General features: G+C 35.0%; 1 protein-coding gene across 1 annotated transcript in view; it reads left to right on the forward strand.

The window, feature by feature from the left end:
• Nucleotides 1–15,215, forward strand: part of DARS1 (aspartyl-tRNA synthetase 1) — a 69,796-nt gene that overhangs the window by 12,908 nt on the left and 41,673 nt on the right. The window contains exon 4 of the mRNA XM_044669901.1: nt 9,208–9,310. Coding sequence (XP_044525836.1) covers nt 9,208–9,310 — 103 coding nt within the window. The remainder of the gene's footprint in view (nt 1–9,207; nt 9,311–15,215) is intronic.

The following is a 15,215-nucleotide window of genomic DNA, read 5'->3' on the forward strand; positions in this document are numbered from 1 at the left end:
GGCACTAAGGAGAGCAAAGATGGAAAATGTAGCCAGGTTAGACCAAGTGCACATAAAGGCAGTCTATACAATCGTTGGGACATTGAGGAACTGCTGGTTCACAAGATCTCTCAGGGAACAATAACAAAGATATAGAAAAAGCTTGGACCTTCTATTGAAAAAAGGTAGCTGAAATAGCTTCAACAACTACTAGTCTACATTCCTACTTTCTCATATATACGAAATCTTTATAAGATTCATCAGTGAAATATCTGGGGCATATTCTATATGGAAGTATTTTTTTTTTAACCCTTAACTTCTATGTTTTGGCTCCAAGGTGGAAGAGTGGTAAGGGTGGGCAATGGGGGTCAAGTGACTTACCCAGGGTCACACAGCTGGGAAGTGTCTGAGGCTGGATTTGAACCTAGGACCTCCCATCTCTAGGCCTGACTCTCAATCCACTGAGCTACCCAGCTGCCCCCTATATGTGGAAGTATTAGTAGGAATTAGGCAGAGTTTCAGAAGCAGTATTCTACAATAGACCATATCTTTAGTAACATGTAACTGACTTAGGTGGGAAGTATAAAAATCCTTTGTGTTTATTTATTGATTGTAAAAAATAATTTGGTTTAGTAGAGCAAAAGATCTCCACCAGGTGTCTCACATCATCATCAGTAACATTTATCAAAAATATTGTATTATTTTATCCTCACAAAAACCCTGGGAGGTAGGTTTTTTATATTATCCCCTTTTTATAGATGAGAAATCTAAGCCAAACCAAGGGCAAATGACTTACCCAGAGTCACACAGTTAATAAGTCTAAAACCAAATTTGAACCAATATTCTATCCATTGTGACCATATTCATAAAAACCATTCATTATTCTTTAAAAGATACTAACAATAGAAATAACCTTATTCAAGGACTCTTGCTTGTAAACATCAAGTAAGATATGTGTTCACTGGAGGTATCCATCTTTGTAATGGGAGGAGTCCAGCATAGTAGTCAAGTTGAAGAATAATTCACTGTGTCAGATTAGGTCCTCCAGATACTTATTGTTATAGGGGACATATTGGTTGCATCAAGTTCCAGAACATTTCAGCACCTTTTGCAAGAGACCCATAACTACACAAAAGAGTTTGATCTGCCCATCAATGCAAGAAAGACCAACTGGATAAAGATTGTCCATTGCCTAGGTCTCAAAATGTAACCTATGAAGCTTTCTCCAATAACGTTTTTGTCTGAAACAGACATAGACAATAAGTTAGAATCAAAATCAGAGAGGAAGAGAACAGACTGAATTAACTGCAAGAAATTGGAAAATTCTTTAATGGCCTCAAGCTTCTCCTTTGTTGTACTATACTGGTGTTTATTATAGCTGTCCAGTGTATACCACAGCAGTCTGAAGAACTGAAAATAACTGACACAGAGGACAAAAAGGCATATGATTATGAGCAGGTTGCATTATATAGTCATTTGAGGAACTTTGAAGAAAATCAGAAGTAGAGCTATGTGAAGTATATAATAGGAAAAGACATTGGGAAGATCACAACCACCCATAACCACACCTGGGACAATAAGTCAGTGGCTCAAGAACTCCACTGATGTTTTGGAGGCATGAAGACAAGTCAAGGAATTGATATTAGTTGCCCAGGACAGGTGATCCATGTTACTGAAATAAATTACAATCAACAAGCCTTTATTACATGCCTATTGCGTACCAGGTACTAGAAATACAAATAAATAAAAAAAAATAATCCCTACTTATATAGCTTGTGCAGATATATCTGGGTACATTGATTGATTTCCACAGAAGAAACAAAATAGTCAGTACTGCAGAAAGCAATAGACCCCTTACGTCCAGATCAATTTTCACAGATGTGAAGGGAGTTGCTTAACTTGAGTTGCCTGAAGAGGAGAGACAGATATAGATATATAAGGATTACAAGGATTCAACCAGGATCTCTAGAAGGGGCAGGATACATAGTATCTTTATCTTGGCTATGTCATCTTTAGACCCTGTGGGAGAAGGAAGGACAGTGTTCTAAGTTAGAGGTGCCATTCTGCCCTTGCCTCTGAGGAAGTAAAAATTTTTTGATGGAACACCTAGAGCAGAGTTGTTCTTCAGGGCAGAAAATGGCTAAAAGTCTTTATAGAGGGTCAGTGCCTCATTCAATTGTGTCTTAGTTTTCTGCTGTTGTTGCCACTTAGCTATGAATTTGGAAGTTTCCAAGGAAATGAGTTCCCAATATATTCCAGAAGAGGCAGAAGAGTAGTCTCTAGAGCAGAACCAAAAAGTTTAGATCTAGGAAACCAAAGGTTTTTCTGGGTTACCACAGTTGTCTTCAAATTGAAAAAATAGCATTTGTCCTCCTCCCCAGCCCATTCCCAGGAATGGGCCCAAAAGAGTTACAGGAGTTGAAACAGATATGGTAGTTTAAAGATTCTTAATGCATTGCTTATTAACTGTCTTAAAAATAAATAGTTACTTTAAAAGAAATCATATAAATTCTGTTAAATACCATGTCTCTCAATGGACATCAGCATTTTGTGGGTTGAGGATGTTTTAAAACTTCTAAAGATTCTTGAGATTTATTAAAATTGCAACATTTCTCTATTTATAGTTTCCTTTATGTACCTAATGAAAATTGCTCAAATTTTCCATTGCACTTTAAGACTTTTGTTTATTTGGGTTGTGTCGTATTTTTCTGTTATTGAAACTGCATTCATTTTGAATTAATATTTAATTTTATTGTACATGTATGTACACAATGTTGTTGTGTAGGAATGACATGTTTTCTATTGCTCATTACCTAATCTTAGTTCATTCATTGACAGCATGTATGCCATACAATTCTGGGATAGGGAATGAAAAATAAAAATTATTACATAAATTATTTCATTGCCACTTCAAGTTATTATTAAATTTGGCCTTTCTAATGAATCTAAAGCAGAGATTCTTAAACTTAGAATCTATGGGATGATTTCAGGACACATGACCTTTTGGATAGAGAAAAAAAGTTATATCTTTATTTTTACCAATCTCTAATTATGAACACAGGCCACAGACATTTTGAAAAGGGATCCATAGATAAGGGATCTTGTGTTGATAAATTGCCAAAGGGGGTCCATAAGACAAAAAAAAAAGATTTGGCAACCTCTGCTCAGATATAATCAATTTAAGAATGATTCGAAGCAAACCATTTAAAACTGAATTTCTCTCTTTCCTAAAAAAGTATTTTAAATTTCTGTTTGTTTTTTGTGGAACCATTTTTCTCCCAGTCACTACATATGAGTGGTTTTTCCTTTGCCTGTCAACCCTTCTTTTCACTCCAGTTTAGATCCTCTTCTTATTCCTGAGGAGTGGAAGGTAGTGGATAAAGAGCTACAATTAGAATTAGACCTGGGCTCTAGCTCCACTTCTAACACACTGATCTTGGGCAAAACATTAACCTTTTAGTGTTGTAGGCAGTTTGTTCAGGGCAGCTGGCAGTGCAGTGGATAAAGCAGTTGGCCTATAGTTGGAAAATATGGCCTCATCCACTTAACTGAATGACCCTTAGCAGGTCACTGAGTGTATCAGTTTACTCGTCTATAAAATGGAAATAATCAAAAACCTACCTCCCCACATTGTTGTGAGGATTTAATAAGATAATATTTATGTCATATTTGTGTTGCAGTTAGCATAGTACTATGTAAATATTACTTGTTACTATCTCTCTAAAATTCTTAGTTACATAAAAGGTACCAACTTGTATTAGGAACAAGAGTTCCTCATGCCAATGAAATCACAGGTCCAATCCTGAGACTATCTCCTTCCTAAACTGTTTCAATAGCCTTCCAGTGGATTTTTATGCTGCATTAAACTCTTGTGCAGTCAAACCAGATTATTTCTTATTAAACACAGCTTTTATTTTATGCTTACCAATCCTTACCATTGCCCAAGGATAAAGTATTAAATTCTCAACTTGCTATTCAAGGTGGTACAACAATTTACCCTCTGGTAACTTTTCTTAAGGCAAATGATTTAGGGCACAACATCGTGCTAGTAAGGAAGGCCATTTCAGAGAAAATGACATACAGAAATGTGTTACTTTTAAATTGTGTTGGTAGCTCTTCCTGTTTATGTTACCTAAATGACTAATATCTTTTGAATTTGTTCAGTTGTGCTAAACTTGTAGTTCTGTGAATTCTTTTGATATACGTATCTGCAGGGTGTTGATACTTTCCACAGATTGTCTTATCTCAGCTATTAGATTTGGCCTTACAGAAGTACATTTTTTCCTAGTCCTCTTTTGTGTGCACAGAACAAATAAATCTATTCTGAGACCTGAATTTAACTTAAAAGAGAGGGGAATGAGAACATCCTATTGGAAAGTGATCTATAGATATAGGTATTATATATAGTGAATTTGTTTAGGATGTTCTTTAGGGTTCAAAAAAGTGGGTGGGGAAAAAATGTAAAAACAGGATCACTGCATTCATCCAGTGGTATCTGTGAGTTCCTTGGTTCTCCCAACCAAAAGCTGACAGTTAATTGACATTTCTCAAGTATTCATTCTGATTGGATTGCTATCTAAAATAAATGCTAAGCAGAGAAAATGTTTTTCGCCATTTCCTGTATTGTGAAGAGCAAAAGCCATAGGACTTTAGTATTCAGCAATTTCAAAATAAAATCCATCCCTGTCTTTTAGAAGCTCTGTGTCCTGTCTGAGCTTCAGGTGTATAAAGTGGAAAGTATCAGATAGCCCTCACTACTTCAAAAAGGCTATTGCAGGAATCAAATAAAGTAACAAATGTGAGTAAGCTGAGAACTAAAATAATTTTCTGTCTAAAGTTATTATTACTAGAAATCAAATGAGGTAATGTATATGAAAATAACTTGTATAATAAAGTAGTATATGAAAATAAGCTACTGGCTTTTTTCTCCTTGGATTAAACCTCACCAATGTGGGAATCTCCCAGTGAGGAAACTCCCTCTACCAAAATTGATCAATTACTGTTCTGCATCTTAGAGTCACAACAAAATCAGAAAAAATAAATAGCATCATCATAATTATCTGTTATTCATAGATATATGTCAACAAACCTGATTACACAAAAGAAGTCCTGGATTAGCTTCAAAAATATAAAATGCCCAACCCAATAATAATTAAAGATCTTGTTTTTTGTTTTGTTTTATCTTTATTTTATTTTAATGACTAATTTATACATAAGTTTCCCAAATTTATATAATTCATGTCTGCCTCCCTTCTTTCTTCCCCCCTCCCAGAGTTGACAAGCAATTCAATCTGGGTTAGTGATAAATCACATGTTTTCATCTGCATTTCTACTCCAACAGTTCTTTCTCTGGAGTAGGATAGCATTCTTTTTCATAAGTCCCTCAGGATTGTCCTGGATCATTTTATTGCTGTTAGTAGCAAAGTCTATCACATTTGATCATCCCAAAATAATTCAGTTACTATGTATAATGTTCTCCTGGTTCTACTTACCAAATAAAGATCTTAAATAATAATAATCTAGATATTAGAACAGAGATACAAGAAGAGTTAATTAAACCTTAGGAAAACAAAAAAATTAGTCATTATCAAATTGGCTATGGTCTCCACACATAATCTTGTATCTCTTTCCTTTGCATGGTCCCCTCTCCTTGTTTCTGTCTTTTACAATACCTAGTTCCTTTCAAAATGCAACCCCAATTGCATCTTCCTGCCTGGAGCTTTTTCCAATGACAACTGCAAGTGCCTTCCCCCACCCCCTCCTGAATTTATCCTGTATTCATTTGTGTTTATTTTATATATTTTATGTGGACATGTATCTCTCTCTAATGAATGTAATTATCTTAAGATCAAAAAGTGATTCATTTGCGTCTTTGTTTGAAATGGCTATATATCTCAGTATTATAGATTTGCAACCGAAGAGGCTGGAGCATCTTTTTATTTATTCACACCCCCTCAGTTTTGTTGTTGTTTTCAGCTGATATGTCCATTGAAGTTAAGGGACTTGCCTAAGGACACACAGGTGACTCCAAATTCAACATTTACTCCTTTGTATCATCTTGCTTTATATTAGTGTCCTCCATAATGCCTGGCACATGTTAGATACTTTGATGGACTTATGAGGCTGTATTTTTCTGTTGCTCTTGCTTTTCAATATGTGTAAATTGTTTTCTCTTGATATTAGGACAATTTTATTAAAATTCTGCCTTATGCTTTTCTCTAGAGGAAATTTATAATACAAGTAACATTATATATATTTGTTCCGTTGGTTGTATTCAGGAAAACAGTAAGTTTATTACAATTTAGCTTGCCACTTCTTTCTATACTTAATACTTCCCAAACTGCAGGCTTACATTTTTTGGCCCAGAGCCATTGTCAGAGAGTTAGAAGAAACTAAAAGGATCAAATAGTCTAGGTTGTCACTTTACAGATGAAGAGATTAAGAATCGAAGAGGTCATGTGGCTTGGTTAGTGACTTCCAAGTCTGTATATCTGCCTGTCTCTCTCTACTCCCCACCCCCATGTCTGACATACACAGGTTAGAGGTGTACGTTCAAAGACTACATAAGTAGAATTGTATGTTGCAAAACTGAACCTCATTTGATTATAGTGACAAAGTTTGGCCCAAAGAAGAGGATCCTTTGGTGGAGTGTGTGAAGGGGTTGGAAGCCAGGAGATTATGGGTACAAAATATTGTGCTTATTGTCAAACTATTGTTAAGTTGGTTTTGTTGAATTTTTTTTCTCTTTTTAAGTCTTTGTTACAAGAAATGGCTTGCTGAATAGAGAAGGTAGGAGGGATATAGTCAGAAATGAAACTGATGTTATAACAAGATATTAATAATGTTTTTTTTAATTTTGAAGACATACTAGATGTTGTTCCTCCCCACTCCAGATGATAGAATTGTTCTTTCTTCTTGCTGGTTCTTTTTTTCCTTAATATCAGAGTATCTGTTATTCTCAGTACTCTATTCCAGCTGCTACCACTTCTAATCTCTGTCACTCTCTTCTCTCTGCTTTTCTTTTTTATCTCTTCTGTCTCATGTTACTTCTCCCATGCATCTCAGCTTTCTAGAGAAACTTCTGGCCTTTTATAGATGTTGACAGCCAGTCCAGATGGTCCTGTCCCTCTGGTCAGCAGTATGACAAGGAAACACACAATGGGAATAACTCTCAGCTCTTGCGAATTTTCATTTTAACTTGTTGCTCAGTCTTATTTTGTTGCCAGAACCTTGGAATTTGGGGTTGCGTTTTTTAGTTCACTGACAGTTAAGAATTCTAGAAGGCTAGCCTCTTAAGTTAATAGCAGTTTATTCTTTGATTATGGAATTTATTCATTTTTTGGCACCAGTCATTAGAATAAATACACCTTCTTCCATGTGTTGCCCTTTTAAAAAATCTGGCATGGGTTCAAGGCAACTCTTCAGGACGGACATTGTTATTTTTATGTATCTGGAATTTCTCCTATGATGATAAACTTCCATCTTGAAGCCATGCCACTGTTTTCCCATTGTATGATTTCATTTTATTATTTTAGTGTATAGATTCATAAAATTGTGGCTTTGGAGTAATGAAATGGTACAAACACCAATTAAGAAAGTATGATCAACAATTTAAATAGATTGTGTTTGTAATTGATAGCCTTTTATATTTAACTGGATATTACTATCCTTTTATCAGACTCAAACCATTTGATGTGCTAACTATAATCAACTAAGCATTTACTTAGAACCTACTATGTACCAAATAATGAGGATATAGAGATAAAAATGAAATAATCCATTCTCCCAAGGAGCTTACATTCTATTGGGGGAGAAAACATGCATATATTTGTGTAAAACATTCAAAGTTAAGACAAGGTAATTTTGGGGGACAGAGAGGATTAACAGCTGGGGGATATCAGGAAAGGCTTCACATGGAAGATAGTGCTTGATGATAATGCTTCTACTCTTTTTTAAAGCTCTAGGTGTGTAATAATGGGAACAACAAGTATATAAATATTTAGATTTAAATACCATATGAAGAAACTAATTTTCCCAAAATTTGATTTGGGAGCTCCTTCAGTCAGCCTTGGAAGTACAAGAGAGGGCACCTGATCACCATTTCATTGATTAGGAATAGATTGAGAGGGTTAAATCACATTCTGGAGCTCATATAATTGGTAAATATCTTTTGGCTCTAAATCTATGCTCCTATGATTTCTAATTCCAATTCCATTGTTATTTTTTAAGGGAATTACTTTTTTTAAAGAGAAAAAGAGGCTTATAGAAAAATTCAGGTTTGGATTCTAGTTATAATTCTTATAATTTTGAACAAGTCATTTAACTTTTCAATCTCACTTTTCTTGCCTATAAAATGAAGGAGTGGAGTACTTAGTGATGGGATGCAAGTGTAGTATGTTTGAAAAAGCTGTGGAATTAGAGGACCTGGATTCAAATTCTACTTCCCTATTTTGTTTTCTCATCTGGAAAATGAATAGATTGGACTAAATAGCTTTTGAGGACCCTTTAAGCTTCATATCTGTGATCCTTTGGTCCTGTGAGTGTGGAGGTCCCTTTTACCTCTAAAATTGTATGCTTTTGAATTGATGAATAGGAAAGAAGCAAGAGTTGAGAAGTGTGAAGAGAAAACCGAATGAAGAGGAAAATCTTTAAAGAAAAAAGTTTAGATGGCTACCTAGAAATTTTGTGACGGAAAATAATAGTAACTACTATAAAATGAGAAAGGATTGGGTAGAGGAAAAGTGAAGGAAACAGAAGATGAATTGCTCTATTTCCTTATTGTTCTTTAAAAAATAATTTTTATGAATTATGATTTGTTTTAGTAGAGTGTTATATTTGTATTTACTATTATTGTCAGAAGTGACTTGAGGTTAACTTACATTCATAAAGCAAGAGGGGAAAAAAGCATTTTTCCTAAAAGATTGTGTATTTTTTTTGAAGATTGTGATTTAATCATTGTATTCTGATCTGAGTTCTGTAACTTGCATAATGTTTTAAATTACTTAGTAATGTTAGATAACTGGGTGAGACTGGGGGAATAGGGGAAAGAAAAGGTTTCTTTATGCAGAAAACTGCATAAACTAGAAAACTGACTGGATGCTCATATACTCATGCATATTGCATTTATTAAGTTTTAGCTTTTCAAGCAAAGAAATATTTTCCATCTTTGTAAAAAAACAAAGTAGTTTGATCCTAATATACCTGCATTGTTTGTATTTCTTTATTCAGGGAAGCAGTGTTTCTTAGTACTACGTCAACAGCAGTTTAATGTCCAGGCTCTTGTGGCTGTGGGAGACCATGCAAGCAAGCAGATGGTAAAATTTGCTGCCAAGTAAGTAAGCAATTATATCCTGTTGTCAGAGTAAACAATGGTGGGAACCAAGACTCCCAGGGGTTGGGACCATTTTCACACATTAACATCAATGCATCATTTGTTTTAAAATGTAGTTATTTAAATTGTCAGTTCACTATTGCTGAATACATTAAACTTACAAAAGATAAAATAGAGCATAGACTTGAAATTCATTTGGAAGTGCTGAAGTAGCAGTCTTTCCAGAGACAGCCCACATTGACTTTCAGACTGAGTAACAAAAAGCTTGGCAGCTTCAGCATCAGGACCACTTCATTCTCTTCCATTTGGATATGTCTTTTTTTTTTAAAGCATGAGTTTTTTATAGTTGAGCAACAGGTTTTTCAAGCTTAATTAATAAATAACAAACAGTATTATTTTGAAAGGAAGGGATATTGCAAGCAGGTTCCTGAGTTAGAAGAAAGGAAGAAAACTGGGTGTGGGTGTGCCTGGCCACACACACTTTTTTAAGTGGAGAAATATTTTCCTCTTGTTTTTATACAAACATGCATGTATACATATATTAAACTTGGGAAATCTAACCTATAGTTTATTTAGAAGTATATTTCATTGTTTTGTTATTCAATTGGAACCAAAAGTAAGAAAAGATTTTGTGTATGTGTGATTATGAACCATAATCACATTGTTTTTTATGTGCATGTCTTCATGGTGATTTAGGGAAATTGTGTATGGGGGTGAGTAGGCCTTTTTTAACTTTTCCCTCTCCTAAACAGCATGTTTTTCTTTTTATGTGAAAGCATCCTTTTTAATCTATAGCCATTCTATGCTATAAGGTTGAAGTCAATACAGCAAACATTTATTAAGTACCTACTGTGTATAGAAAATATTCCTACCCTCAGAGACCTTTTAATTAGATTGAATACTACACTCCCTAAAAAAAAAAAAATTACCATAACAGATTAGTGGACTATACCTTGAATCCTGGAGAGTAGTTTGTACTTTGATAGCACATCTTAAAAAAGGAGAGTGACTATTGAAACAATATATATATAGAAACATTTATATATACATACATACATTTACACTAGATGGAGGAGTAGATAAAAACTGGTCAGGGGTCTAGAAATCAGGAAGATACTAGATTCAAATCAGATCTCTGACATATAACAGATATTTGGCCCTTAATCTCTCAGTTGAGACAATGAATCTAAGATTATAAGTTGCAACGGTGCTGATCTACTTCAGAAGAAGTTCTTCATCAGGAGCTCTTTACATTGAGACAATCACAGATCCACATTAAAAATCAAAGCAAAAAATGCATGCCAAGTATGTACATATTGTATTGGGTGCATATATGTACATACATATGTATGTATATATTTATCTTCAATACCTAGAAAAATACTGGGGAATGTAATCTATGAATGAATTTACCTATAATTGAAATACAATAAGATGTAACTTGGCCCTGTTACCTTATGAATAAGTTGTGTTGGTTTTGGTTTTGGTTGGGCTTTTTTTAATGTTTAAATATAAATGGTTTTCTCTTGATTTCTATTTTTAAATTATTTTTGAATTCCAAATTCTCTGTCTCCAGCCCCTGTCCTCACCCACTAAGAAGCAAGCAATATGATGTCAATTTTACATGTGAAATCATGCAGACTATTATAGTTTTAGTAATAAATTACCACAGAAAATATTTTGGTTAAAAAATGCATTTACAAATCTTAACATTACTTTGAAGGACATTTTGCTATTAGTGAAAATATAAAGTAGTTATATCATGTGATATTTTATAAACTAAAATATGTATGTTCAAATATACAACATTAATTTGTTGAAATTATCATTAACTCTAGGAGGGTACTTGATTAAGCAACCATAAAACCTGTGCTGAGTATTTTCCAAAAATAACTAGACTAACCCATTTGGAAAAGTATGTACCCTGACAGTTTGTGAAATTTTCAGTTCAGAATGTGAGGAAATGTAGAAATCCTTTTAAATTGTTATTAGAAACTCTTATTACAAATTATCCTAAATTGTAGCTTGATAAATTTAGCTTAGATATAGGGGAAATTTTCCTGAGAATAATATGTATTAAAACATTGGCATGACTTAATAAACTATGCAATTGTTTCTCTTGAGATCTTTCAGAATTGAATAGGCTTTTATCTCTCTAGTATGTTTTTTTTATTATCATTGGTTTTTAATCCTTACTTTAAGTATCATTTCTAGCATGGCAAGCAATTGGGGTCTCAGGGTCACATAGCTAGTCAATGTCTGAGGCCAGATTTGAATCTGGGACCTCCAGTTTCCAGGCCTGGCACTCTAGCCACTCATCCACCTCGTTGCCCCTCTGATATAATTTTAAGTATGGTGCTGCCCTATAGCCAAGAGATGAATTAGGTAATTCTATACTTCTTTGTTTTAAAATTAAACCTCAGCAAATTATTAGCTTAACTATACATGTGCAGTTTGATTTTTATGCTTGAGACTAAGCATTTGAAAATAGCTTTTTAATAATTTTGAATTTGTTTTGCACAGTAAAATATTGGGAGGTATTTTTAGAATTCCAAATTAAATCAATATACTTTTGGATAGTTGGTGGATTTATTGCAAAGGTGAGGATAAAGAAAAAATGTATTGGAATGTATGCTGTAGGAGAAAGAAATAAGAGACTGAAGATTTAATAATTTATACAAAAGCCTCACACTTGAAATAAACATTTTCTTTTTTTAAGAAATTATAGTTGGTAGGTTCTAGATATGACATGCACCAAATAAAATCACAAAAAAGGAATTACACTACATTTTAAAGGATGGGAAAGTACTTATGGATATGAGTGGTCCCTGAGTTCTCTGTGTATGTTCAGACCATTAGCTCATCAAGATTTATAAGAGGGGGCAGCTGGGTGGCTCAGTGGATTGAGAGTCACACCTAGAGACAGGAGGTCCTAGGTTCGAATCTGACCTCAGACACTTCCCAGCTATGTGACCCTGGGCAAGTCACTTGACCCCCATTGCCTACCCTTACCACTCTTCTGCCTTGGAGCCAATACACAGTATTGACTCGAAGACGGAAGGTAAGGGTTAAAAAAAAAAAGATTTATAATAAACTACTTATCATAAGAATAATCAGCAAAAATTAGTAATGGGAAAAAGTGGTATACAATTAGGATTTAATCCTAAATGTTTAAATAATCTATTGAAAATAAAAAATGGGAAGTGTACAACACAAATAACATCAGCACTGACTATAACAATTTTATGAAGTTAGGAATCCAAAATAACCCAAAAAAACATATAATCAATAAACATTTGATTTAATTGCTAAGAGGAGAAAGGTAGCTGCCAAAAGCAATACTGGGTTAGAATTTGAACCCTTGTTTTTTCCTTTTTTTTTTTTTAAAGCATAAATGTGTGTAATACAGATATATATAACAATAATGCAATATGACAGTATAATACATATGGTTTGTCTTCTGGGGAAAAACCTGGGGGTTAAATTAAATATTTATCTGGGTTCAGAAGGGTGAGTAGGAGACAGGAATGTACAAGAGTCTAGGACCAAGTTACGGAAACTGGGTTTAGCTGTTTGGAAATGGCAGTTGACAGGAGTGACAGTTGGGCCTTAACTGTCACACTGGTCCACCTAGACAGGGAGTCTGTGAAACCAGCAAGTAAATGACAAGGGGGTTTATAAACACAGGTTTAATTAAAGGAAACTATAGTCTAAAGCAGTGGTTCCCAAACTTTTTTGACCTACCACCCCCTTTCCAGAAAAAAAAATATTACTTAGCCCCCTTGAAATTAATTTTTTTTTAATTTTAATAGCAATTAATAGGAAAGATAAATGCACCTGTGGCCATCACCATCTCCTGAGATCACTGTAGCACCCACCAGGGGGCGGTGATGCCCACTTTGGGAATCACTGGTTTAAAGGATGGGAATAGGGGTTTCTATACTACCAGCCTATGTCCTCAGGGACAGGGAATGGATTTATCTACACTAAGCTAAAACTATAGCAGGGCAGGGCATAATGGAGATGAGGAAGAAAAGTGGGATATCCTCACTGCAGAGTCCTGTCTCACTCCAGCGGTGTTGCAGCTCTTCCAGGACCACAGTCAGTACTCCTTCAAATGGGTAGATCTAGGAGCTAACCCAGCCCAAGTTAACCAGCAACTCAGGTTGGGTTTAATAGTCTCTACCAAAACTCTCCCACAAGCAGATGACAGTCTTCCTTCTGGATCCCAGGAAATCAGGATACAAACTCCATTTCCTCTGAGGTCTCCCAGGGGTCAGTTACAACTTGTCCCCAACCATCATGGAGTCCATCTCAGATAGAGCAACCACACTTCCTGCTTCCCCATTCCATTTAGAATCCTTCAGCCCTGTCTGCTAAGTCTCCTAAATATTCATCTATTAATCTTCCTCACAACATTTGTTTGAATAGATAATAATTATAATAAGTAAGCTTATCCAAGAGAAAAATATTCTCACATTAGCTATATTCAGAAATCTATGCCTCATTCTTTCCCTTCCCCAAGAAGGTAGGTAATATTATATAGCTTGTACATATGTTCTCATATAACATATATTTCCCTATTCATCATGTTATAAAACCAGAGATGTTATTTACACTAGAAAAAAAATTCATCGGAGAAATAAAGAATGGTCTGTTTCATTCTGCATTTGGACTCCCATCTATTCCTTACATGGTAGCAGATATCTTTTTTCATCATGTGTCCCTTGGAGTTGTCCTGGATTCTTGCCTTGTTGAAAATAATTAAGTCATTCACAGTTGATCATCATACATTATTGTTGTTGCTATGCACAACATTCTTCTGGTTCTGCTCACTTCACTTTGCATCACTTCATATAAGACTTTCCAAGTATTTTGGGGCTTCTCCTTATTTGTCATTTCTTATGGCACAGAAGTATTCCATTATAAGCATATACCACAGGTTATTCAGGTATTCCCTAGTTGATGGCATCCCTTCAGTTTCCAGTTTTTTTGTCACCATAAAAAGAGCTGCTATAAATATTTCAGAACATATAGTTTCTTTTTCTTTAATCACCTTAGGGAATAAACCTAATTAGCGGTATTACTGGGTCAAAAGGTATACACAGCTTTATAACTCTTTGAGTATAATTCCAGGTTGCTCTCCAAAATGGTAGATTAGTTCAGTTTCAACAACAGTGTATTACTATTCCTATGTAACATCTTAAGAAAGGAATATGGCATATAATAAGCAGTGCCATCTTAGAAAATAGAGGGAAGCAGTGGAGAGTAAAACTAGCCAAATAAAGCTCAGCAAAGTGCTTGTAAGGAATTAAATTTTGTTGTTGGACTAAATATATGAGAATTTTAAGATAATACTGTGGTCACCAATTTAAAAATATTATACCTCAAGTCAAATTGACTTTCACTAGTTTTATTTACAAAGAGGTAGAAAAAGTGAAAGGAGAGGAATATAAAAGAGGGTAGAGAAAATGTCTAGCCTATCACCCTAATGTTGCTTCGGTCCTCAGCTCAACCCAGGCAGGGCTCATTAACCCCTCAGCCAGAGGACTTGGTGGTGAATTAAACAAAGGTTCAACCCATTTGGCCTCCTCCAAGAAGGGGAAGCCTCTCCAGAAGCCAGGAAAGGAGGGTCAGTTTTTCACTCACCCTATCCAAAGCTCCAAAGGGAAGAAGGTCCAGGAGCAGTCTTACCAGAAGGAGTCCAAGATCCAGAGTCCCGGGTCCAAGTCCTAGCTCCAAGCCTCAGTCCTAGACCAAATTCCTCCAACCTGAAAATTCAAGAAGAAACCCCCTTGCACAGGAAGTTCATCACCTTTTATTGTACTTTTTTTAACATTACTTCCTGTCCCTTCCTCCACTTTATGGGGACCAATTTCAGTCTTTAAATTTGCTTAGCACTGCC

This window comes from Gracilinanus agilis, chromosome 3 (genome assembly GCF_016433145.1).
Source record: "Gracilinanus agilis isolate LMUSP501 chromosome 3, AgileGrace, whole genome shotgun sequence".
Taxonomy (NCBI): Eukaryota; Metazoa; Chordata; class Mammalia; order Didelphimorphia; family Didelphidae; genus Gracilinanus; species Gracilinanus agilis.